General features: G+C 36.2%; 1 protein-coding gene and 1 long non-coding RNA gene across 11 annotated transcripts in view; one reads left to right on the top strand and one right to left on the bottom strand.

The window, feature by feature from the left end:
• Positions 1-19,663, top strand: part of LOC127469122 (uncharacterized) — a 43,983-nt gene extending 24,320 nt beyond the window's left edge. Inside the window, exons 2-3 of one of the 2 annotated variants that reach the window (XR_007903845.1) lie at positions 15,578-16,240; positions 17,350-19,663. This is a non-coding gene — a long non-coding RNA (uncharacterized LOC127469122). Of the gene's footprint in view, positions 1-11,022; positions 16,241-17,349 lie in introns of those variants that run through there. The other variant, XR_007903844.1, reaches the window with a different exon arrangement.
• The window catches only part of BIRC6 (baculoviral IAP repeat containing 6), a 172,113-nt gene that overhangs the window by 22,820 nt on the left and 122,059 nt on the right, over positions 1-27,234 (bottom strand). For all 9 annotated transcript variants that reach the window (XM_051783015.1, XM_051783011.1, XM_051783014.1 and 6 more), the window contains one exon: positions 25,478-25,646. In XM_051783015.1, coding sequence (XP_051638975.1) covers positions 25,478-25,646 — 169 coding nt within the window. The remainder of the gene's footprint in view (positions 1-25,477; positions 25,647-27,234) is intronic.

The following is a 27,234-nucleotide window of genomic DNA, read 5'->3' as shown; positions in this document are numbered from 1 at the left end:
ACTGAACAGACATAACTTTAAAATGGGAATGTTTTCCAGAAAGATAGGAGAGACTTCAGGTTTTAGCAGATTCAATGCACTTGTACTGCTTTGCAATTGTTCTCATGTGAAACAAATGAAATGCATTCACTTGGTTTCAATTTAAACAACGTTTTAGGGAACAAACACTAATTTCTTTTACCTTAATGCCAGATTCTGCTAAACTCAATTTTTTGATACCATTATGTGTCTTACATTATTTTCTCCAGGACCTCTATTATACTTACTAAGAATTATGACTCATGCAAGTGTGTTTGTCTTTCCAAAATGCAAGAATTCCCCTCCATACCCAATCTGAATCCCCAAAATGTTCATCAAGACTGGATATCTAGATAAATATCGGAAACACTTGCTGTAAAGAACTCAAAATCGGCAAATTACTGTTTATTATCTTTATTTGGCAGTTCATCTACTCCTTGCTCCTACTCTGCTTTCAATTGAAAGAGAACGCCAAGCTGACTACAGTGTATGTTTTCTGCAGATATAGGTCTGCTTTCTAAAACAGGTGAAGAAGACTTGAGCATTTTTTTAAGCTCTGTGTAATTTTTAAAACACAATGTTTAAGCCACTAGGACAAGAAGATACTCTTGTAAATTACCCCCTTGGCCCAGGTTTGCTCTTTTCTAACCTGTCCACCTCCTCCTGGTGTGACCAGCTGTCCCTACAGCTGTCCTAACAGCACTTTTCTGCACTGAGAGAGGCTTAGCAAGTCCAGCAGTGTTCCAACTAGAACCTCAGGCTGTACCACGCAGGCTCCATCATCACCCTTACTGCTTTTAGTGTTTGCAGCATATTTAGTTGGTATTTATGATAGATGTCTTTCCTTTAGATATCATTATGTATATATTTAGGGAGAGTATTTCAGAAATATAAATGATACAGCTTTGTTAAAAAAAATTAGATCCTGTAATGAAGTTCTTTAAAAGAATTGAATTAAAATACTACGAACACAAAATATAAAATACAAATCTGCACATGAAAAAAAGCCTACTTCCATCATATAGAAGCAAGCAATGGACTATCATCCTCATATACAGGTATCCTGCCACCAACGATGGCAGCAATATGGATTTCAAGCAAATGTAAACTTCAATGAAGAACAAGTGTTAAAAGTAATCCATTGTATTCTTCAAAGAATGCTGTTCCTTGGGAACACACCTAACTTTTTTTTGCCTGGTTGAAGTGGGCAATGAAGGTGTAGCCTAACACTTTATTTGAATTAATAAGGTAGCTTCTTTTGTAGGAAAAAAAATCCAACACACCACAAAACAGAAGCAAATACATTTAATGTATTATTATTTGAAGTTATAATTTGAATACCATTAGCACACATTTAATATGTCAGAATCTTTTTATATGGATACTTCAGTTGTGCAAGAAGGCACTAACAGTTTGACTTATATGGGCATGCACATAAGCATACCAAACTGCAAATACACAGCATTCCTAAGAAAATGAAAAAGGGAGATTAAAATTCTTGACTTTGTAGAAATGGCAGATGGATCCTCTGTTATACCAGACAATGACAAACACCTTTTACAAAGAGCTCACTTTGGTGCTCTCAGGCTCCCGCACTGAGTACACCCGGACGGTCCTGGCTGTTAGGCTCACACCAGCTGTGGGCTCTGTCACATCTGTCCATTTTTGTGCTGTTGGTGCTCCCTGATTCTGTGAGGCAGTGAAGTGCTGAGGAAGGTCCAACTCCCAGCACCAGAGACCAGTTCAGAAGCCTCCCCTTGTCAACTCTCAAATAGAACTGCTGCCCCCGAGAGCCCTGAATGTTCACTAGGTTTCCTGAGCATTTCTTCAAATGACTATAATATGCTATGTACTTACATCAAAAGAAAAGATTGAATTATTTCATTACTAGACTCAAAGCAGGGATTTGCACTCAGGTTTTATCCTGCTTCCTTGTCTGCCTTGAACAGGGCTGTCAGGACAGGGCTGCCTGGTGACAACAGTGTTTTCTTGGAAGAAGTGCCTGAAACATGGCTTCTGCACCACCTGGTCAAAGCTGCTTCCCCTGCGAGCCTGCCATGTGCTTCTCAACTTATTCACTAAATACACATGAAGGTCTCACCTTTTGGCTATACCAGCAGACGAGTTCAACCAGTAGTGCATAAAGCAGAGCACAAGGCTAAAAACTGCTGCTGAACCTGGACTGTGAGCAGCCAGCTGCAGCAGACCAGCACCACAGCCCCTTGCCAGGGGCCTGCAGGCAGATGTGACAGCCCAGGGTGAGGGAGCAGGGCCAGGAGGTGACAGAGAACAAACAGCAGGTCAACACCACCACGGGGTGGGCAGCAAGACGATGTCAGCAGTGCTCCTGAAGGCTAGAATTCCAGTGTTACCACAGGCAACTCTAGCAGCAGCATCTTTATTAACATCTTTGTTTTATTAGTTGCAAGAATTATGAGTGGACATGTCCAAAAAACAGGACAATGTCTTATTGCCCCTGCTAATTAGTAAGGAAGTTCAGAGACAACAGGCAGTGTACATATTTACATATTTATTAATTCCCCCCCCAAAAAAAAAAGTATCTTAGATCTAAATTTATTCTGTTGCATTTAAGAAAAGCAGAAATAGCAGCAGGGCCACTGCCATTTACTATGATAGGTAGAGATGGCAAACATCTGGAAAACATCTCATGGTTACGGGGATAAGGTCTCCCATTCCTTTGGGTAATAAAGGTCAAATTTTACTGGAATCACTACAATTCTGTTAAGCCTCTTGCCACAATGTTTGCAATTTAGAAAGACACTGAAAGCTAAACAGGTAAAAAAATAAGACATTTCATAAAACTATATCTCCCTTATATGCTAGTAACAATCAGTCTGATTTGGGTGGAGGGAAGAGGTGTATGACTGAAGTTATTTTAAGAAATCTTGACTTAAACAAACTGCTGAGCATCCTGCCTTTTGAAAACTACAGTCTTTCACATGTCTAAAGGTCATGAGATATTAAGGCACTGATCCCATTTTTTAAAACTTCTAACCTAAGCCTACTTATTCCTGGGAAACAATCTATTAACATTCAAGGATTGTGTTTGATTTTAGAATGTTTCAGTTGTTTTCCACACATCTATTTATTCATCACTAATACAGATCTATTTCTTACAAAAACCGAAGACTGCCCATATGCAATTACAACCTTAATATAATGAAAAGGCATATGGGGACAGCTCTTCACAAGATCAAGGCATCATCTTAAATGTCATATATATCTGTAACAACATAATGGCCCAACTGAGTCTAATACTACTTTGCTTTCTTTTAATATTATACAATATCAAACAAAGAATAGCCAGGTCTAATGGCCCGTTAAATAGACAGTACTGAACAGCAATAAATTTTTTTTGCAATTGATTTAACATCCTCAGCTCAACTTAACTGGCTATGAATAAGATTATAAAACTTATTTCCATTGCAAAGGTGCAAAGAATATTTAAAACGTATTGCAAAGAATAGGACATTTATTCCAAAATAAAGTAAACTATTAATATAGCATATCCATTATATAAAAAAATCTTCACACTTTACAGCAACTTAAGGAAACAAATACAGACGAATAATTTGTAAGAAAACGATGAAAAGTTCTGCTTTACTTGCATCTAATATGAAGACCTTCCCACTGTGAATCTCACAGAATTCCTACCCCAAAGGAACCTACAAACTTGATGTAAAAAAACCCAAAACAGACACCTGAGGAGAAAATTAAATCAACTCCTTTACCAGTTTTAAATATATGGCACTGCCAGATGCAGACCCTCCTTGCTTCTGTGCTACGAGAAAAGCTGTCTATGTATATATATGCTCTCAATTTATCTCCTGTACATAATTTCTAATTTTCTTTCTCATTATTTAAAGACTTAGTGAATTTCAGTTAGAGGCCCACAGAATGACTATTTTTCTTATGTACAATTTCTTTTTACTTCTGACCAATACACGACTGATGTTCTGCCTTTGTTGAAGGAAAGAAGGTTGTGCAGCCACAGCAGAAGGCACCAATGGTAACTCTTCCCGAATTATGTCCCCTTTTATTTGTTTTCTCGAAGAGATTTGCCACTGCAAATATGAGAGGGATGGTCATCAATTAAATGATCAATTAAAAGGAAATAACTGGGGAAAAAAAAAGCGTATTCTGGAGGAACCCATAGGTATACCCAGGAAATGTAAGGAAGGCCTCCTTCTTGCATGGGGTAAAGCTTCCAGTGACCAAGGGGGATGCCTTCAAATTTTATTTCTTATTTTGTTTTTGATCTATTTCAACAAGACTTTTTATCTTCCTGGAAAGATGATTGTCTTTTGTTAAATATTCATCCAGAAGTAGCCATCTAATCCTGCCTCTGTTTTAAGGCAATGTGAAAGAAAACCACTGACAGTTACGTAGAGTAACTATATTATAAAACTGTTCTATTCATATCACACACAAATGCTCGATATTTACTATAGTGTATCCAAACCTCCCCTGCAAAAAAAATCCAAGAATATACCTTTGTATTCCAAGAGATATATTTTTCTTTTATAGTAATGAAGTTTAAAGGACACGGTATCATCAGCTTAAGAAAGTAAAAGTAAAATAAGTAATTCTCATTACTGTGTTACTTATTAAAAAGTTTAAGACCAATATTAAGAACAAGACTGCAGTACCTTTTTAACCTCCAAATAAATTTAAAGTAGATCCTAAAGTTCTGTCAATTTTACACCATTTCTAAAACACGCTTAGTAATTACTGAGGACATATTTTTTGATGCCTAAGTATGTTATTCACAAACTTAAAACCTATAGACATGATAAAATTAAGGACTTGAGGATCTCATTATCATATTAAAGACTCTCAGCTGCTACAAACAACACTGTTCAAAAAAACCCAAAAAACCACAAAAAGGAAACACTCATTTTGGACTTTTAATTAAACCTTCAGATACAGTGTTTTGGCCACAAACACTGCCAAGCATGGATGAGACACACTGTCTTTCCAATAGGCCACACATCCTTTTGCTAAATATTTTAAAACTCAGCGCCCCTTTACTGCATCTTTGCAAACATATGATCTATGAATGCAGTTCATGCTGCAGGCAATAGTGTCAGTTCCAAATACGTCGTGCTCTGCTGCCTCTTGATTTTCTGTTTCAGAATCAACCCAGGGCAAGCCTCTTTTATAATAGGCCTAATTAACACCCTGTGTTCTCCTCTGTTTTGATACAAAAAGAGATTGCCTACAGAGTAATTCAAAATCAGATCTCTTTAAGTATACATAAGCCTTTGGGTAAAAATAAAACAAAAGATTTTTAAATATTGTCATCTTGCAATTATTTAATTAGCTTGACTTTTTCTTAATTTTTTTTTTTTTTAATAAGAACAACACCAGCATTTTCACAGTACTATTGTAAGTATCAGAAAAAATGGCATCAGAAGAGACTAGTCCCTTGCATCATGAAGAAGGAGAAAGGGGTTAAGCCTCTTTACAGGTCATGAGTTACAAATCCCGTATCAGGGCAGCAAAACCATGCAAGAAGGGTGGGCCTCTGAATTTAATGGGTACAGTGTAAGGCTCTAAGTTATTGTTATTATTGTTTAGATACAGCCTTAAAATTTTGCTCTTCTTATATCAGCACTGAGCCCACTAGCAGTCAAAAAAAATAAATCAGATCAAATGTTACAAAAGGTAAAGATAAATTAGAAATTACTTATTGAGACTGCATTCAATCATTCGTACCACTTCAATACCATGTGCATTTCCCCCTTTCTCAAAAACACACGACAGAACGGGAAAAGGGATAAGAGAAAGGAGATTAAACGACGCAAGGTACAGAATGAGCACTATTTAAAATGAAACAAACTAAGGCATTACAATCTCAGTGACTAATGAAGGATATCATAAAGACATAGTTTTTAAATTATGAGTGGTAAGAAAAGTGAACAGAATTGGACTGATCAATACATTCAAATGAGTGGGCACAATATCAGAAGAAACACTGCCATTTGTAAAAGAGCATACACTACACAACACATAACTATTAAGCTTTGGAAAAGCCTAGCACTAAGTGTCAGGGCAGTAAATATTGTTACAGGTTCAAAAGTAATTGGGTAAATTGATGTAAGAACAGGCCATCAAAGGCTAATACATGAGGGGACACCACCCTTGGCAACATACTAGCAATACCAAAGCAGCATCTGCATTTTAGCCCCATCCCTATATTCTCCCATGGGCATCTGTTATTGTCCACTATCACTGACAAAGTAATGGCCTAACAACCTTCGTCTGTCTTGGCATTGTGGCTTGTGTCTTCTAGAATATTTGAAAAAAAATAACAGTTTAACTGCAACAGCAAATGAAAACTGTGCTCAATTATAGAAGCAAAATGCATTGCTCAAGATCAAGTCATCTGTAGTGTAGAAATGCTCTTAACCATTTCTGGTTTGCCTATTTTTAAAGAATATTTGATTTTGGTGAAGTATTTTCAGGAAATTTTTGTAAAGTCAAACAACACTTTTCACAAACTCAGAAGAAAACCTTTGCCAGAAAAAGTGTAAGGCACTATTTCATTAGGTCAGTGTATGCAGTTGAGTAAACAGACAAAATTTCTTGTATTTTGAAAGAACAGGAAAAAGAAACTCAAAAAATATTAAAGACATGAAAACCATACTGATCTTTTAAAGCATAAGTGACTATTAAAACCATATATGATCCCCTGTTTTGGACATATTACTATTTAATGCCACACTCTAGTCCCTGATAATGGAATCCATTAGAGAAATCACTCTCTGCCATTAAACAGAGCTCCAAAAAAACCTTGAAAAATGAAGAGATGCTTCTTGGAGGCTCCAGAGCCATCTTATATGGGGGTTGGGGAATACGTCAACAGGTAAGAATAATTAATGGCATCTAAAAACGCAAAATTGTGTATTCTTTTGTTTTGTTTGATTGAAAAAATGGCCTAGCAGGCATCAGTGTAGAAAGGATGTGAGTAAGTACTGAAGAGTAAGTACATACTGCCATGGGATCCAACCTCACTGCAACTTTTAAGAACCTCTCCTCTGAAAAATAGCTGGATTTATGCAACATCAGTTCTTTAAAACCAGCAAAATATGAAGAAATACAGTTAAAGCATAAAGCTATAAGTAAATCATATTTGCATCGAAATCTAGAAAACAAGGGTAAGAAAGAATCAATGTAAAGTCCCAGGAATGTTCCATATTATCCAATACAGACAGAATAATACATAGAAAGGCATAAATAAAAGAAATATATTAAAAATATGAAGAAAGATACATATAAAGAAAGGCATTCAGAGACTGCATGAGAAAAAGTTGTTTGCCTGATCAAGGGATGAAAAAAAACCTTCACTACTAATACAGCCCTTTATTATGGTATTTAGTACAACGAAAAGGATTAGAGGTAGATGTACTGAAATAAATCTAATGTTAAAGGTAAGCTATAAGTGTCAAATTAATTTCCACTTAGCCAAGGAAATAAGAAAAATATTTTCCGTTGAGAAAAATATAAGATTTAAATACTCTGCAGGCAAAGCCTTTCTTGAAAAAGTTAAAATAAATTCAAAACAAATCAGGAGGTAGAAGCTTGCCTACCATCTCATGTTAAGTGTTTTAAGTGTGTAGCACTCCACAGAGATGAAAAGAAAGGTATCACTGCTCCAAGAACATGGATCAGGATTTTTAAAGGAGTTAATCTGGCTTCCTTCATCCCTGGAGGAAGGAATAGTGATTTCACTATTTTTGGCAGATGAGTGGGCAAGCAGCCACCTTGAAATAGTCTTCAGTCAAAGTGTTACCTCTTCCAGGCCATAAAACAGTCACTAATATTTTAAAATAAGATGGGAATCGAAAATAAGATGGAAACCTGCCATTTTATTGCACATGCTGCAGAAATCAATGCAGAAATTCAAAATTAGATAATGAAGTTGTGGGGTGTTTTTAAACCATTGCTTCAGTAGATGGAAAAAGGCCAAGATTTGGGTCTTCTGTTCTGTCCAGCAGAGGACACCAACATCGTTACTGGAATGAAAGGATGTGCAGTTTCTGTGCTTTTTGATGAGCTTTCCCTATGTGTGAGCACACCTACAAGATCACGTCCTCAGGGGTCAGAAAGGAGACTACTTAAGCATCTCATTCTGCCTTAAATATCTAATTATTTTGCTTGGCCAGGATGGCAAAGCCCCCGTGCATATGCAAAACAGAATTTCTATCACTCTAGTGTGTTCTTAGTAAAGGCAAAGCAAAAATGTCTAGGACCAACCCTGGCAAACTGCTCTGCACGTGAACAGAAGGGATTATTAGTTTATTTGGTCAGCAACTTCTTATCAGCTTAACTGATTGGGCTGTCACTACTTGACAAAACCACTAACATGGAAGAAGACAAAAATAGTAAAAAATTGAAAAAATTCAGAAGTCTCTTGTATATCATAAAACATTTGTGCCCCCTACGCGATTACTGTATCTTACCAAGAAGGTACAAGAATTACAAAAATAGGAAAGACGCACATGGTACATTTCTGCTATACAATATGCAACTGCAGGACATCTAGTATGGTGTCACATTCTCTTCTCAAAAAAGACTGTTGGTAATAAAAGGCATCATTTTTACAATTAATTCTTAATGCCTCCAGTAAAATCTGTGAATGTTTGTAGCATGTGGCACTGCACAGAAATCTATTCCAGACACCCAGTACTCATATTCCCAACTGTAATTACCAAGTCTAAATGAAACCACTTGAGATGTCCTGTCTGACTAAAGTAAAATAAGAAAAAAATTGGCAGGACCAGTAACATTTACACTGGAAATTTTGAAAGATGCAAGGTGGTATCTCCAATTTTAAAGGGCTGGCTAAACGTCTTTACCAATTACCCTCAAAGGGGAAACCAGTCCAGTACTTACAGAATCCCAGTCTTGTCCTATGAGCAGGGATACAACTACCAGTGCTGGCTTCGAGATAATGAAGGGAAAAAATGAGCTCCTCGATGAAATGCTCGTGGGCTTTCGCAATGAGATAAATGGCCCAGGAAAGCCTAAGCTCCCTCCACACTAAACACAGCAGAAACTTTACCACCTTGTGCCTTGAACAGACAGGTCAGTGACCTGTACTGTTTTCTCAAAATTAAACAGCTATCACAAGATGCTGACCATCCATTGGCAGAGAGAATTTTATGGAACACTCATGGCCAAAACCAAACACTTTTGAAGACAACCATCCATACCTTCTATTTCTCAAGAAAACATACAGAAACTAATTTCAGGAATGAAATGAAAACCAGCTGCATCTCATGTATGATTTGTTAGCCTCTATACGTCCTTGTATCAAGGATCAGCATCTAACTGCATTTCTCCTGAAAGCTTATTAAAAAAGATAACTCATCTGTGGGAGGCAGGAAAGCAAACATCATAGTTTAGTTTCCTTTTACATAAAACATATTACACAATGGAGTGCAAAGCATAAAAGTCTGTCAAAAAAAGTATCTCTCCAGTTAGCACCAGCAGAGTTATGGCTAAGTGGATACAAAGGGGAATAGTAAAAAATTACAAGTCCTTGGCAGGCAGATACAGATACACAAGCAGTCTGTTGCTCATGCTTTCAAGACAGTCATTTTATGCTGTAACCACAAAGGTCCAGAAATGCAGTGGTCTCAGATGAGAAAGAAATCTTGTTTACTTATGTTTTCAGGATTGTCCTGTAAAGCACCTTCATTTGGAAAAACTTCTTTTATTTAAAGCCCATTAAAAACTGACAGACAAAAGCCTCACCCCACTCTTGATTCCAGAGTGAAATATGCTGTCATTTAGGTAGCAGAATATGGAAGAGACTATGTGGGTGAGAAGCAGAAGGGGGAACAATGTGAGATGCGAGAAGCCCCATTGAAATCTGAACTTTACCCCTCCTATTTCTCACCTGATAATTTCTTGAGCATCTTTACCACAAAAATCCCTTCCTTCTGGAAAATTTAACAGGCACTTTAATTCACTGTGATCAAGTGAGTGGGGCCAGAGGTTGCAAGCTAGTCTGAGGTATGCTCTGAACATGCAGCTGCAAAATACACTGTATAAATGCAGCTGTATAAATCAACGAAGAGCCCTCCCGTTTATGAATTTATGTTTAAAAGCCATATAAAACAATGTGCAGTACAGAAACAGATAAAGATTGAAGCAGGACCAGTCTCTCAGTGATCTTTGCTAAATACTGACTTGTTGAAAAAAATACCTCCATTAGCTCTTTGAAGCAAACCTCAGTTTTGAAAAGACTAAGTACTTTATCTGTCATGCAATCTAGTACCTAATTACAACCCAAATTTAAGCTGCTTCATTCCTCATAACAGCTAGGTTTTTAATTTTCAAAGATTTCAATGCCATGATGTTTCAATACATAATTACTCCTTATAAATTACAACAAATTTCTGAAACACAGTGGAGCTGAAAGTACGAATTTATAATTTGTGCTTTCCTAACTCTTTTATATTATTAACCACTCAAACAGATAATCAGTTTTGACATTTAAAAAAATTCTGTTATAATTCTAATCCACAAGCACTATCTACTAGGAAACAGTCTGCTACTTTAAATGCTTTGAAAATATATTCTTTTGCAATAGAAAATAAGAGAGTTTGCAAGGTAATATTTTCATCCTCTTATTCCAAAACTAAGGATGACAAAACAGAGGAAAGAAATGTAGTAAAAGGCGCTGGAATGGTGGTATCCTCTATGTTTGCTTTGTTTTTCAAGATCAGTCATCTGAAAACTCCGGAGAAAGGAGTTCTTGTCTGTCAAAGGTATGATGCTTTAAGGTCTTTGGAGAAAGTGGAACTTGGTGTAGTACTGTAGTTCTCTGAGAGCCACCCTGCTGGACCATGATCAGTTCTCACTACTCTGCTTCCTCTTTGCTTGTCCAATGAGGACCCAACAGTCACTTAACAGACTCTTCTGACAGACCAAAATCTATGAACATGACAGTTCAAAAAACTAATACTTGAAAGTCCTAATACTCCTACAGAAGCATGAAGCCTACACTCAAACCAGTGTGCAGAAACACTCCCAAAAAACATCTTGAGCTGCAGAGAACAGCACTGAAACAGAACCGAAGCATTCTATAAGTTATTAACTTTATAAAAGTACAATACCCATACAAAAGATTCTTTTTGATACCAATAAAGAAAGGAAAAAATCAAGATTGCCCAGCATCGCACATGAGACTAGAGACTGAAGAAGAAAAAACAGCCTCTTGCTCTTATTCCATCATTCCCTTCCATCACATTCAGAAGGTCACCACACACAGCTGGGGCTGAAATTCCCATCTCTAACTCAGGACCATTCATCAGTCACCTACTTCTGAATTGCTTCAGTTCATAAAGACATTGACTTAAATAGTTCCCTCAAAACAAATATGTGACACGCCGCATGACACCTTTCAAAGGTCAACTGGCTGTTCTTCCTAAGTTTTTACTCAACCATCAAACATCACTTTTCTTGACAAAATACTGGTGTGCATTCTGACCATGATCACAGACAATAAAACAGGGGTCAAGCTTGACCAGTGCTAAGAGAAGCTGGTGTTGAAAGGAGTGTGGCAGAAGAACTGGTACTACTCCATGTCCATTTAATTGACTTAACACAGAATTATTTTAGAGCAAATACGAGAAACTGGAACAAGCAAAGTCCTGGTAAGTGAAGACTGACAGGTAGGAACTTACTAAAGGAACTTCTGTAGCTAGTTATGAGAGAATTTTGAACTTTTCCAAGGATATTCTGGGTCAGTAATTAGAGTTACAAAATCAGGAAAATCCCCAGACAATAGTCAAAAGGCAATGAAATTCCTCAATCTGAAGGAAAACACAAGATGTAGACACACAGTTGGAAGTGTCAAAATCATCAAATCAATGCTGAGCTGTAACACATGAAAGAGCTGTGAATGAGTATAGTAAGAAATCTAAAAATAACTTCGTGTTGCTACAGATGAAGGATCTGAGTTCTTCCTTTTTTCCACAGAAGAGTAAAAAAATACTTTGAAATCTGGCTATGCTCATCACTACTGAGTCAAGGGCATCACACATCGATCTGTATCATAAAAAAATAGGATAAGAGCTCCCACGAAGAAAACATTAGTTGTGTTAAGTTCTCAGGAGAGAGAGAAAAAAAGAAAAAAACTAAGGAAAAAAGGAGTGTGGCTATCCACTTCTCACTTATGCTAAGTGAACCAGTTCATCTTAATTTGTGCGTACTATTACATCTCCCAAGAGACACAGTTTTGCTCTATTGTTCTGCAATTTAACTGAAAAACTGTTAGACCTCATAAAGAGAAGTTTGTGGAGGTTGTCAGAGAAGAAAACCAGAATGCATCACCTACAGGAAGCATGTGCTACTACATTTCAACTACCTTCCTGCATCTTAGGGCAAATGAAGAACAAATACAAGGAGAAATAGTCTTCATGGACAACTGATGTACGCAGGATCTTTTGGTTTTCATTACAGCATTTTAACCTAACTAGATTTTTAAGTCCAGACAGTTCTTTCTATTATTTTCTCTATTTTCATCTCCCAATTTTCCTTTACATTCTACTTTAACTTGCAGTCTTGTTCAGAGTATTTTCTCCCTATAATGGTAAGCTATATCTCACTCAAAACATCCTATTTTAATGAAAAAATACAGCATATAGAATAATCTTAGAGTACATGGGAATCAAAACAATATGAATTCATAAAAATACATGAGGAACAAGAACACATACACTTTTGTTAAGAGTATTTGCCCCTTTTGTAATTGTCGTGTTATGGGTGTATTGCATTACTCGTGGCAGTAGCATATAGCAGGATAATGATCATCAAAGGACCAAGACTGTAAATTGTTGAATTTATACCACTGAGTTTCTACAAGATAGCTTGGCAACCTTCTCTGAAGTATGAATATCTTTAAAATATGACACACATTTGTATTGTGTAAGGTTAATTCCCATGCAATAGAAGCAACATCAGCAGTATTGAACAGTGACCTCTAATCAACCAAATTTGTTCTACTCTTGGAAAACTACATAAATCAGTTACCAAGGAGTTGCCAAAGTCTTACTAAGTGCTTGAAAGCTCTTCCTAAATGGAAGTAACAGAATTAAATTTAGGATGATTTTGGATACTACTGTCCAAACCCCAAACATCGAACATTACATGTAACGATGTGATGTTCACTCCAAAATAGGTGGGTTTATTACTGACTTCTCTAAAAGGTCCTCCCAGACGCTAATGTTATTTTACAAAAAATGTAAAATATCTCCCCATCTTTACAAATGCCATCAAATATTATGGATAAAATAAGGCCCTTTCAAATCAATCTGTATTACTCACTTCACTCGTGAGAAATCTTGCGTGAAATTTTCCCCTCACAATGGAGATGCACTGTAGCTATAAGGAAGTTATTTGTAAATGCCAGCTTCCACCCAACATGGATGAATTCCTTGAGTTTCCTATAACCAACAAATGTTAACCCTGACAACTTTTATTTTTTAATTCTCAAACAGCAACTGTTTACCCCCAGTAACAGCTTAAGCAGCTACTGCCCCACCCCTCCAACTGTACTGTGCTAGAGATTTATTTTTGGCTGGGTCTGTTTTCCAAACCTGTTTACAGCATGTCTGCACAGACACACATGTCAATGCAACGGAAGGACGTGAGGGGAGAAATCCCATCAAACCATGGCAAATGCTGGACTTGAATCACGGTGTGCAGGAGGCTTCTCTCCCCTCGACTGTGTGCAGAGGGAGCCCAGAGAGATTTGTTTCCCTGAGTTCCCTGTAGCCACTCAAGTGCCATTTGCATCACAACTATGAAAAGGGCAGACCACCAGGAGACCTCAACCACGGCAATAACCAGGCCAACAAACATCCTGCGAATCTTTTTCTGCTCTCTGTGGAAACATCTTAATTAGCTAGTTCTTTGCAGTGGAGCTGAAAATATATCATTAATCTTTAAATAAAATATGCATGTTGCACCATTTCTCCCTTTCACAAAAGAAAGGGTTTGACTTTTAATGTGTGTGGGTTAATACAGTAACTTGAAAATTCAGTTATTGCTAGGTACTCTCAGAAATGTGAATGGTCAGAATACACAGATGAAGATTTTCACATCTTCGTATCTCTGAATGGCTCTAAATGAATACAAAAATATATTCAAGATATACAGACACAAAAGAATTCCAAGAACACGTGAAGATGCAGTAGCCTTTTTAGAATAAGAAAATAGCAAGAGCTTGAAATGAAAGACCATATACACATAGTAGAGTATATATTTAAGGAAGCTATGCTGGAGAAATTTAAATTAATTAGTTAAATCTTCTAGAGTCAAACAATTTCACTGAGGCAATGTAACTTTCAGGATAAAGGGCAAATAATGCAGAAGTACCATACAGTACTTCAAACATGGTATTTATTATTAAAATAATGTACATGTAATATATGCAGTTTTGTTTGTTACTAAGAAACTAACAAATGTACTTAGACACTTTAGAAAAATAATGAGAAAAAATTTAATGTAAATTCAGTTGAAATTGGAAGAATTCAAAATAATGATTCTGCTATCTTCTGCTTTCTCACTAAAAGATTATTGAAAACTGAATCTCAAACAATGCCTTGTAATTTCTAAAATATACTGTTCTGGAAAACTATCAAGGTTTCCAGTTACATTCCTACTGTTTAAATTCAGTGTAATTAATTGTGCTTTGACTTTTTATATACATATACAAAAGTACATTTTTGTACATTTGAATTCTGAATTGCTTGATGTTGCAAGTATTTTTGACAAAATAAATTTTCTGATATATGTAAAATACGGTTGCCTTTGCATCAAGAAGCTATGCTATACCAATGAAAACACATTGCATTGGTAGGTTTCACAGACCAAAGCCACTGAATAAAATGATTTGGAACACAGCTGCTTGCAGAGATTATTAAAATTGTGGGGGGTTTTTATCTGAAAAGATTGGGAGGAGAAGACTTTGCAGAGTTCTCCCCCCCTTCCAACTGGACAGGAAAAAATTGCCTTTCTGATTTACCTAGGAAAAAAATTGTGTTGAGGGTTTCTGTGAAATCAGAACAGGAATATTTTCCTTTAAGTGTGTGTTTTCATTAATTACATACTAACCTGCATTCTCTGGGTGGTGAAATAAAAGGGAAAAAGCGTTAGAAGTAGTATTTCCTATAGAAACAATTGCCTGTCAAACAAAGCATAAAAAGACAAAAGGCAGAAACACTGTTTCAGCTTGAATGCCTTAATGTCACCATTTGTCATGCAGCACTTCCTCAGAAAACCCAGAAGTACAGTTAACTCTACTCCTCTTTACACCACACACTTTCTCTGTTGGTATAGGATTAAAATGTGCCTGGCCTGACAATGAAACAGCAGAGCCATCGCACATTGTTATGCAACTCACTGTCTGCAAGGGTGGCTCGTAGCTCCTTCTTTATTCAGCAAGTGCCAAGTGCATGTTTAATCAATGTCACAGCTCACCACAGTATGCAACTAAAGCCACCGTCATTCCTCTCTTCAGATTTGCCTGGCTGAGTTATGCAATGCTCCGAAGAATACCTTGGAATTCTTTCCAGAGGCTCTGAATGCAGGTGTGTGACAGCGTTCACACTACTGCCAGCAAAGCAGACTTCTTTTCATCCTTTTTCAGGCTGGACTAAAATTACATAGTGTGACTGCACGTAGTTTGCTGCATTTGGAATTACAGCATGTCAACGTGAGAAAGCCTCTTCAGACGGCTGCCACAAAGAGTAAATCAAAGGCTGGGTTTTTCTGAAGTCTTAATAAATAACTAAGTATAACTGAATAAAACCAGGAGCTGTTTGTAATTTTTTTTAAGACAAAACAGAATAGCATGCATTTTGTTGCTCTGCATCATCGAAGGAAAAAAAGCCACAATTTTAATGGGAATTAGTCAACAGTGAGGATCATTACGAGAAAGAGCTTTACTGTTTTTCGACTACACTTGCTTTAGTGGATTACTGAAAGAGAACACCAGTCATTTGGAAGATTCTGTAACATTATTATCCTCACCGATAAACTTCATCAAGAAACTGCTCGTGCTCCTATCTGATCTGTCTGAGTGAGGAGAGCAGCCCCTTCATGAAGATAAAAGCCTGGCTTGCCACTGAATCGACGAGTAAGAAGCATGTCTGATGACATTTTATTCCTGATGCAATGTAGGGTAAGAAATACCTTTTATATTTTACCTTTCTGTAAGATATGCTCTGAGCTGATGGCATTAATTAGACTCACAGCAGAAATACGTTAATCTCTAATGATTAAAGATGTTTGCCAGAAGAGAAAAATGCTGTTGCACTATAAAATGTGATTGTAAATCTTCAGTATATTGGAGTTATGTGAAGTAGTAGACATCCCAATCAAATTTCTGATCAATAAAGCTAAAACGGCATGACAGATTACATATAAGATCAACATCTCAGTCACCAACGAACATAATTTTACAGGGAATATGTTTCTAGAGGATATTTGACTGTAAATTAAGAGTACTAGAGCAGCTAAGTAATAGAAACGACCTGTCAACCTCACTTTTGCAACAACAAAAAAATAAATCACATGCATCTGGAAATGTCCACCTTGAATTCCTATATTGCATAGAATTTTGCCACTGTAACAGTACTACTGTTCTTTGGCATACTGCAAAAATCAGCATATATATCAAAAACCTTTATATTTTAAGAGATAGACATTATCTGTTAAATGTTTACTGTTGCATGGATGTCCAAAAGCTGATCTATTAAACATGAAAAAGGGCAAGATCTTACCTGCAATTGCCTACTTAGGCTCACTGGTGAAAAACAACTGTAATACTGTTTTAAGGAGGCATATTTTACACGTTTGAAAACAGCAGGCATTAACATTCTCAACTGTTTTTGTACCATGGAGTTAAATATTTAAGAATGGCCGAAAATGCACATAACCTCCCCAGGCATTTCAGAGTATTCCACAATGCTCACATACCTGCTTTCATCAATTTCATGTTTTGTAAGGAAACAAATTATTTGGCTAAAGATAAATTTTAAATTTCTTTTATAATAAAGCACAATAGCTGGCTTGAAGCACCAAGCTATTTTTCACTCCTATCAAATCTGTATCTACAGAACAATTATTTTTAACATGGAAATGTTCATACAAAAAGAAAACAAAAGATGAATGCAACTGAATAAACACAGCATTAAGAAATGTTGTGTAAGAACTACAGAATTGTTTTTAAAAAGATCGAAGCTTGCATGTTTGTCAGACCAGATTTACCATTTGCTTTCTTTTTTCTAGCTAGCTGCCAGAATACTGGTGAAGGCATTTGCAGGAAAAATGGGGACCTCTGCCATCACAACACTGGAAGATGTAAAAAGGCAAGAGGAAAAGGAGGAAAAAGAAGAATCTATTTTAGCACTGCTTGGAATCATTGGAACTGTGCTCAATTTATTTGTTATTGTTTTTGTGTATATCTACACCACACTTTGATGACATTTTTGAATATCAATTGCACATCACACAGTGCAAAGACCTGCGATGGCAAGAATGATTTCTAAATTTAAAGCAAAAAACCTCCACTGTCTGAAAGGATTATCAAAAACATTCCAGAGTAAAGTGTCTGGCTAAGGGTGCTGCATCAATGACTGATAAATGTATCTGTAAGCCCAGTTGGAGTGCTACATTATGTAAATGAAGGCAGACAATATTCAACTTCTTGTTGGCAACAGATGAAATCCAAATAGCAGGATCAGAAATGGCACTTTTTTACTGCCAGCAAACATGCAAGATAGAAATGTAAGCAAACGCTGAAAATAATCAGAACAGAGAAAGACATAAATTAAATATATAAACAAATATAAGCAAGGCCCCATGATGCTTTCTATGGTTTTATGCAGTATCTCTCTTCATAGCTGAGACCAGAAAACAGATAAAAAGGGGGTTATTTTTAGACCACCATAATTTAGGCTTATAACTTACATTAATGTATGATAAGTGTGGAAACAGGAACACTGTTATACCAGAAGTTGTAATACTATGAATAAAATTTTAACTATTGACTATATTCTGCAGCATTTTTGTTAGTCTTGTGGAAAGCTGAAAAAGGTTAGACTTTCTTGCCTTTACTAAATCTGTATTTGAAATCATCATGCTATACAGACAATGTGCTTTTCTAATTAAAAATCCTTTAAAGTGGTGTGAAAAAATAAAGAATAGTTTTAGTACTTCTTTTAAGAACTATTAATAACTATGACACACTAATACATATTCTCTAAATGAAAAAAACTTAAATTACATTTTCTATATTGCCATTTTCTGAATGTGCTTAACAGACGTCAAATACAATTCTCATGTTTTCATCCTGATGCTTATTTCCATGTAAGACATATCACACAAGGATTCAAGGTGTCTCATGGAAAACAGGTTTAATAACCTTTGTCCAGAAGACTGTACTCTCCCTTTCTGGACGAGGTCCTGAAGACATTTTCCCTTTTTGTACTGTTTATGATTGAGGCCCAGAATTGCAACTTTTACACATACTTCATGGAATGTCCAATTTACTACTTGAAATTGATGAAATTATTTCCACATTTTAAATTAAACCTACATATGTCTTTGAATTAGATCCAAAGCTGCAGATAGTCTGAGATCATAGAAGTTTTCGTATATGTGATTTTATCTCACATACATCTTATAAGACAAAAGTTACTTTTGAGACTTTAGGATTAAAAACACAGTAAATAAACACCACAAAAAAATCCCCAAAACAACAAAACCAAAACACCAAGAAACTTTTTTTAATGAATACTTTTCCTACTATTACATGTGCCACAGCGGAACAATGGAAGAGCTGCATTTCTAAAAATCAGCTCAATTTCTTCTCCTAGGCTGCAAAGCTACATCCAGTCCCTCCATAAAACAACATGCAAAGAAATACATCACTTATATAGGTGATAGTTTATTACTGTATAGAATTTCATAACTGCTAAACCAGTTGAGCCTTTGGAAGTCACTTCGAAACAAGCACATGAATAAGATAAGGTCAGGGATCTAGAACAGAATGAATTTGGCAATGATATTTCAGTCAGCTGCAGAAACCACACTGCAACACTGATTTATGGATGAATGAGGTAGAAGATGGTATATTTTGGTTTTGCAACTCTGAGTCAATACTGGCTCAACCAAAAGAAATGATAAACACAGCTGAGGCTGCACTGGAAGGAAGCACGTGCAGACAAGAAAATTTATTCACTATCCATAGTCTACAGCAAGTCTCTAGTAATGTATACTTATTTTTAGTATATGAAGCACCAAAGCATTCTGTAAAACTAAGCTACATTCTAGAGAAATTATGCAGGTTGCTAATGTTTATTTAATACTACAGAAGAGATATAACCATTATTAATTTTTTCTATGTACTTCTTATATCTACATACTTATGGATATTATTGCATTAATCTCATAATACAAGGATATTTGAGATGGGTCTTAAAATGAAAGGTTACAAGAACCTGAAAACTGAAATTCAGGTAGAAATTACTGCTGTTTATTTTGATCCTGAAGTTATTTAAAACTTGTAGATTCTGTGAAATAAATAAACAATTTTATTTCATACCATTTCAGTGCACAGTTCTCTTCTCAAAATTGTGAATCAACTAGTACACCAGCATTGGAGTGAAAAACTGCAACTTTTTTTTTGTAAGCACTTCAACAGCAAAATAAATAAACAATCCCAAAGTTATAACCAAATGTGGCAAAGGTTCAGCATTATTCTTCTACCAATGAATGAGTTCATTAACATTAATGAAGACTAGGAGAATTTTTAATACCAGTAATTATATACTGTCTATCTAAACTGCCACTGTACTTCCAATTTCATTTACAGCAAAGACTTTGACCCTTTGAAGGAAGTCAAAGGGTAACATTATCATTAGATTGCCCTGGCATACAAGTTATATTTTTTTTTAAAACAGCAGTCTGGTATTCTCTCTCAACAGGTAACACATGTGTTCTATTCTCATGTGGACCTATGTCTAACTCATATGTTAAATGAGCTCTGATATACCACTCTGGTGCTCATACATTTAATCCAATACATGCATAAAATCTCAATAAGAAAAAAAAATCTTAATATCAACTTCCTCTCTTTATGCACAGTAAAAAGTCAATAGTCTAGGGAAAAGCATGGTTGTGTGATGATTCAACATTTATGCTGCAGCAGCACATCACCAGTGATGGACGAATTAAGAGCTCAGTGTACCAGCTTCAGGGTACTCAGTTCAGTGGAACTGGACTATTTGCAGAAGTAAAATAACACCATATAATACCCTGAGAATAAATATGATTAGTAGAAAAGAAGTACTCTACCTTCAGCAGGCAAACTAGTCTAGTTGAAGTTCTGAGGTAAAGAGCCAAGGCCTGAACAGTATGACTTTTATGGATGCAACTAACAAAGGTACATCAAAAGAGGCAGAAAAAAGAATTCAGTACATTCACATTCAATGTATTCGTCCATAGTACTAAATAAAGTTCACAATGAGGTGTTTGGCAGCAGGATAGAGCAGCACAACTTTTTGTTAATGAATCTACAGGTCCATGGTGTGGCAGTACTTGGTAAACTATGAAAGGTGCATTGGAAGCAAATATTGGACTCTCCTGAAGTAAAACATGCTGGTCAGTAAACAAAATTCTTTCAGCAAAGCTCTCCCACAGAAATGCATCGTCTCGTCTCAGCAGTCAAACTCAGGGAAGACTGAGCTAATCTAACATCACAAGCTATGCTGATCACATCACACAGAGTCTTTGTCCACTGAAGAAGGAAGGGTGGCTAAAAAAAGGAGCATGCAGAAAACCTCACCTAAAATCACAATACTGCCTGCTTTCTGTAAGCCTGGGAATTCAAGCAAAGAGAATTCAAGTAGAATTCTGCAATTTGATATGAAGTCTGTTTTCCAAGGAAAAGGTGGTATCAAACTTCTCTCAATATTTGACTTTAAACACGATTCATTTATCTCAGGATTTGCTAGATAGTAGTTTAAGGACAAACCAGTACAACTATATTTTTAAGCAAGAAGAGCCTACCTAATTGTGGTATCACTGACAAAATCCCAGCTTCACTGTGCTTTTTACTGTCCAAGCCCATAAAAAAAATATACAGTCCTTGTCCTAGAAGTCACTTGATTTTCTTTCTCTCTGTTTCATGACTCCCTTCCACTGCCTTATCTCTATAAACCTCGTTAGCTACAAAGAGTATTATAAATGCTCCTTTCTTCTTTCCCACTTGAAAATACTAGCTTATATTAGTCTTCATAAACCTAAGTCCATCAGTCAAATAACTTACTTTTATCAGCAAAATCTAGACCTTCAAGATAGCCATGTACTTCAGTTAGAATCTGATGGTCAAACGTTTGCTAGGAACCTCTTGTTGCACAGTGCAAATTTTATTGCTGTGCATTTTGCTCAAGGAGAGAAGTGTTCACATATTTGAAAGAGATTCAATAGCAATAATTCTTTCAAATGAAATGTGCTAGATACAAGATAACAGTGAAAAGGTCTTACATGACAGCTTTTGGTGTATGATACAGAAGTTAAGAACTACATAAATTTTACACATGTAAATATGAATTAAGCACTTAATAAAAAACACAGGCGTAGTAAAAAAACCTCACCATGTTGCAAAGATAAACTTTTTTCATTTATAAAATGAGAGATAATAAGAGTCATGGTAATGCCATAACAAGATATGAAATAAACGCGAAAAAATCATCAAGAAACAGTGAAGATTACAGCAGTTACTGCTCCTTGTGACTAGAGTTATCTTGCATAATAGGAAAGTCCTTCATAGACAGATAAACCTTCCCTCTCTACAAGAAAGAAGCAATTATGGAAATTAATGAAAGTGGTTAGTTCACAGTTTTCAAGGACTTCACAATCACCTCACTTTGATGCAGATGAAGCGTCAGAATGTATCAGAGCAATCTGGTTTGCACTCATCTGGTTCAAGGTGAGGTTTCTAACAGATTAAATGTTATGTGAGCACTCCTTATCTGATCAATATTATTTTAATCTACAACAATCTAGATAACAATCTAGTCCATGTATGTTATGGGCAAATTAAGCACGATGGTAAAATACAGTCAAGCAACAAAAAACCTAGGTAGATTTCTAACTGTGACATAGGCCAATCTGTCAAAACAGTCTTGCAAGAAGGATGTACCATATCTGTAGCTAACTGAACATATGAAATCAAAATATAAAATTCACATCAATACCAAAATACTTACTATCTTATATCACCACAGTGTTAGCAGCCTACTGTGCAAGAAAAGGAACAGCAGCCTCATTGCACATATTTATAAAAATTTTTTCCCACATAACTGTATGTATATGGCACATACACAGATATGTGAAGATCACTGTTATTGCAACCATCAACAACAAACCCGAAAATCTAGTAGAAGAATACCTTCAGCATAAGGTTAACCTTCAACTGGTCCTACCAGCACCCATTAAAGTCTGAGAAAGTTACAGAGGTGCTGAAAATTGCTAATTTCTGTTACCATTGTGCTGGACACAGGTTGTTGCCACTGGGGTGCCAGAACCTGGGCACATTCTGTTAGGATTCTATATGCAGTATCCTAATTTCTCAGACTAGCATGTTACAGGAAGATAGAGTCACCTGCTCCTTCCACATGAAAGTACCTCTTGACAGCAGAAGTTGCACCAGTATGAAAATTAGAATACCATGCACATGCATGTCACTACTGATGCTGTTCCCTTTCCTACTCTCCCCAGGCTCCTATTCAGCCTTACCAGAGAAGAGACAGGTATTCAAGACAGAGAAGCCAGAAATTAGATAAAGGTCTATCAGGAAAGACTCAAATCTCTTCTACTACATTGCACTGGTCTTCAAGGTTTTAAAAAATAAATAAAAATAATACTACTAATAAAAAAGTAATTTCCATATTTGAAAGGTTTCAACTATTAAGACATTAAGTGAATTTTTCAGTCTTACAAGCATTGTACCAGAGCTTAACATAACTTCAGAGCTTCTCAACCTCTGTCTTGCTTGTGTTAGCTGTGTCTCCTGACACTCAATATTAGTGACACTGAGAGCCCCACATCACATGCAACTTGCACTCATTAATGTGAAAATTATCTGTCTGCTTTTGAACTGAACAGTAATTACTGCATTGGAATTATGCCTTGCATATTATCACTAAGACAAACTGTTTTCAGGGACTCCTTTCCAACTAAATGCATCTGGCTCAAATATTAACTCAGAGAAGATGATCTCTCCAGAAGTCATCGTTTTTGCAATTTCCCTCTAATACTGGTATCCTGTGGCAGTGTCAAAGAGGAGCTTGACTGATATATGCCTGTAAAGTTATTATTATTTTTTTAAACCCAGGAGAACATTGTTAATCACAGTTTTATGTATAGACTTTTGAACAAATACAGCAGGAAACATTCACATAACAACCCTCAGATTTTACAGTTCTAAATTTCAATAGAAATAACCACATCCTTTGTGAATTTGTATTCAGAAGAGTAGTTTTCATTTTTTTCTCTCTGAAAAGCGAGGTTTTGCTTTGTTTTAATATAGTTTAGCTGCTACATTAAGTGCTGTTCACTCTTTACTAATTGGTAATTCACAGGCACAGCAATTCAACATCCCCTGCCAACCACAAACAACAGTAGTCCCACAATGGAAAACATACCTAAAATGAATATTTCTCACTGAAACTTTGCCGTTTCTTTGTACTTTGGGAAAACAAACGGTGCCTGAAAGCCAAACTAGTCTGAACTTCTCGCCAACAGCCACATATCTCACCTCTTGTATCAGTATCTGACTGTTCTTCCCCAGTTAAAGGTGACTTATACAGAGAGATACATTCTTCTATTGAAAACAGCAAAAAGCAATTTCAACAGCTGTGATTCATCTATAACTCAGGATCAACAGCTTCATCCTTTAGATAACACATCATTTTTGCCAGGCCTTTCAATGACTTTTCCTTTTTACCTCAACAAAGAAGAATTTGTGAGTAACTGTTAGAAAGATTACTTCATTCTTTTACTTTACCATTTACTTTATTGTTTTATATTGTATTTTCATTTGCAATAATGATCTTGGTATATCATTAGTTCATTTTCCTCACTGCAATATGTGCAAAATAAAACCAATAAATTCATCGCAAAACTAGGGAGAGGTGTCAAACTGTGGACTAGCAAGTGAAACACCTTCATATTTTTATTTTTACTATAATACCCCAGCAGACGTTTTGAACTAGTTCCATTCCATCATACAAGATTATGTAATGCCCTAGTTACTACAAATTAAGAGAGCCATTCTTACTTTAGTCCTAAGTAGCTTTACAAATACTTAAGACAGAGATGATTTCTCTTTTACCTCTGACATAAAACATATTGTGTAATTCAAGAAGAAGCTATAACATTGTTTCATGAATTCATATCACCAAACCCTCCAACTGGCATCCAAAAGAACTGCAGTAATGTGACAAGACATTTATCAGTTACTCCAAAAATAGGGGAGGCAAAATAAGGTCCAAAACCAAATTATTCAGATTTGGAACAACTCCTTCTGATAGTTCAGAATTAAATCAATCTAAACAAAAGTAACTGAACAAAAATCCAACCTAAGGCTCATCTTCATACTCAAGTCTGTCATCTAGTGAGACTGAACTTAAATCACAAATCGAGTTTGCTGGTTTTGCCATTAGTTCCACAGAGGCATTTCCTTAATTTGTACTGCTCCGTGCCACCTTATACAACTGAAATGGTTTCCACAGCAAGGTACAACATATCAGAGCAAAACTACCAAAACATCTTCGTTTTGAAATTATGAGTAGAAATTTGATGACAACATAGAACTCATTTGTTTTTCCTTTAAAAAACCCAACAACTTAATCGTTCCCATATATTTGAAATATCTTCCAGTTTTGGTAAGAGGCTTATTTTTGTATTTCCTAAATAAAAAAGAAAAAGCTCTGTAGAACTGCCCCAGCATGTGCAACATTTACCAAATTCAAGCACATGCTTGCTCAATTTTCTTTAAAAATTAACATTTTTCTTCACAATAAGATTAATGGTTTTGCATAAAGTACTCTCTCTGCATGTATCTTCTGTAGAAGAACTAACATGTAAACTTTTCAGAAGAAAATACCATCTTCCTGTTAGTTTCAATATCAAAGAATTAAATTCCAAATTTAAAGAGAGAAATGAGCATTTCAACAAGCATGATTCTATTATATGATTCTGTTTTCTAAGGCTGAAGTAAATGTTCCATTAGTACAATTCTAAATTGGCAAGGGCACTGAAACTAGCAAGAACTACCCATTGTTTATATAAAAACTTATTTGACAGCAGTAAGCCAACTTGAATTTTGAAGGAGACAAAGGCACATTACCTGAATCGTTGCGGAGGTATGATGACATTGCTGGGATGAGGCAAGATTGACTGAGCAGCTCTAGGAGAACGGATGGAAGAGCGCTGCTGTTTTGTGCTCTCCCCTCATGGCTAGTTTGGGTCTCTTCATTTGATGCACTTCCTGCAGGATTTATGTAACTGGCAAGAACCTGAAACACACCCAAATATTTAATCAAAACTGATTTATTTCAGTCAAAAGAACTTTGAGTTTCCTCCCTTAAGGAAGAAGCCCTAACACTTCACTAGCTGTTTTGCTAATTCAGTACTGGCATTTATTACAGCAGTCCCAAAGATATCTCAGAAGAAATTCCATACAGTTATTAATTTTTTTTTTTAATTGCAAATGTTTTGAGAATTTTTGTAACTTCCTTTGGGGTTGGGACTTCAGGGTTTACAGATGAAACAATAACTTATGGTGAGCATGACAGGTACCTGGAGGAACAAATATTCATGTCTACAGCTCTTACCTCAGTAAACAAAGAGCAACCTTCCCCTTATTGTCGGTGCTAAGTCACCTCATGACTGCACACCTGCTTGTCCCAGGGGTAGTTCTGGCTGGGCTCACAGGCCCTTACCATGTGTTGTAGGCATACAACATAACACATTTCCATGGGTCTGATTTGTGCAGCTGTACTCTGAAACTAAGAAACTTTGAGGCTTGAAAGGCTATATTGAAGTCTCAGGGACTCTATTCACCCTTTAGCCTTTCTTTCATTCTCACTCTGTCTTCTAACCCCATTATCCCATTATTTTGCTGCACCATCTTACCAGCACTCCATACAACAGAATTTTTCTAAATCTTTCTATAGAAGGACCAAGGGAACTCTGCTGTACAACTGACTGACATATTCCAAAATGTTGAAGGGTTTTCTACTGCTGACTGCCCTAAGAAAATGCCTCTTTACTTCACAACTTGACAGTTACAGCTAAACCTCTGCCTGGAATAATACAAAATACTGCCTAGAAGCTTCACTGAGAGTAATTCAGGTGCAATTTCCCCTTTCTTGCTTAGGAAATGGTTTCAGATTTTATTTGTTATGCTTTTGCAAGGGACGTGATACTTTTGCCATGTAATCTATAGTGACTGAAATAACTGCATCAAAATGATATCTTCATCAGTCAAGGTATGGGCATTTTCAGAATTTTATCTCCTTTGTGCTCTACCTCAGCAACGAGGTTAGCTAATGCATTTGAGCTGATGGTTCTGTGAATTAAATTTTTGATGACCAGATACAATCTTATATTCCCTACACTGATCCAAGATAATAGGGATTTGTTGCATTTCACAATGGACTGAACAGGATTTTCTTCTCCGTAGCATGAGGCATTTGGAAGACATCAGAGTTTTACTGAAATCTGGATGTTTACTGCAGATTTATTACTGTCATGTAATTGACATAGTCAAGATTTCATTGTATCTCTGACTGAGACTTTGCTATAGTGGCGTAACACATTCATGGACACCAGTAACAACTATAAGCATTTCCTTAAAGCAGAGCAAAAACATGCAAGAAATTAACAGGTAACACTGTTTAGTACACAAAACAAAATGCCTGTTCCTGTATCCTTCTCCTTCAGTGGACAGTCGTTACTTTTGACTGAGTGCAGTGATTTTGACAGAGATAGTGACAGCTCCAGGGAAATACACTGGAATGCTTCTTGGTTCACTTTCTTTCAGAACCGTCACCCATATCTTTTATGCAGCAGCCTAGTGCTGTTTGAAAGTGGCCTCTCTCA

The sequence above is a fragment of the Manacus candei genome, unplaced genomic scaffold (assembly GCF_025592945.1).
Source record: "Manacus candei isolate 608988 ecotype Guabito, Panama unplaced genomic scaffold, ASM2559294v1 h1tg000017l, whole genome shotgun sequence".
Lineage (NCBI taxonomy): Eukaryota > Metazoa > Chordata > Aves > Passeriformes > Pipridae > Manacus > Manacus candei.
Note: the sequence above shows the minus strand (reverse complement) of the source record. Positions and strands in the feature narration are given on the sequence as shown.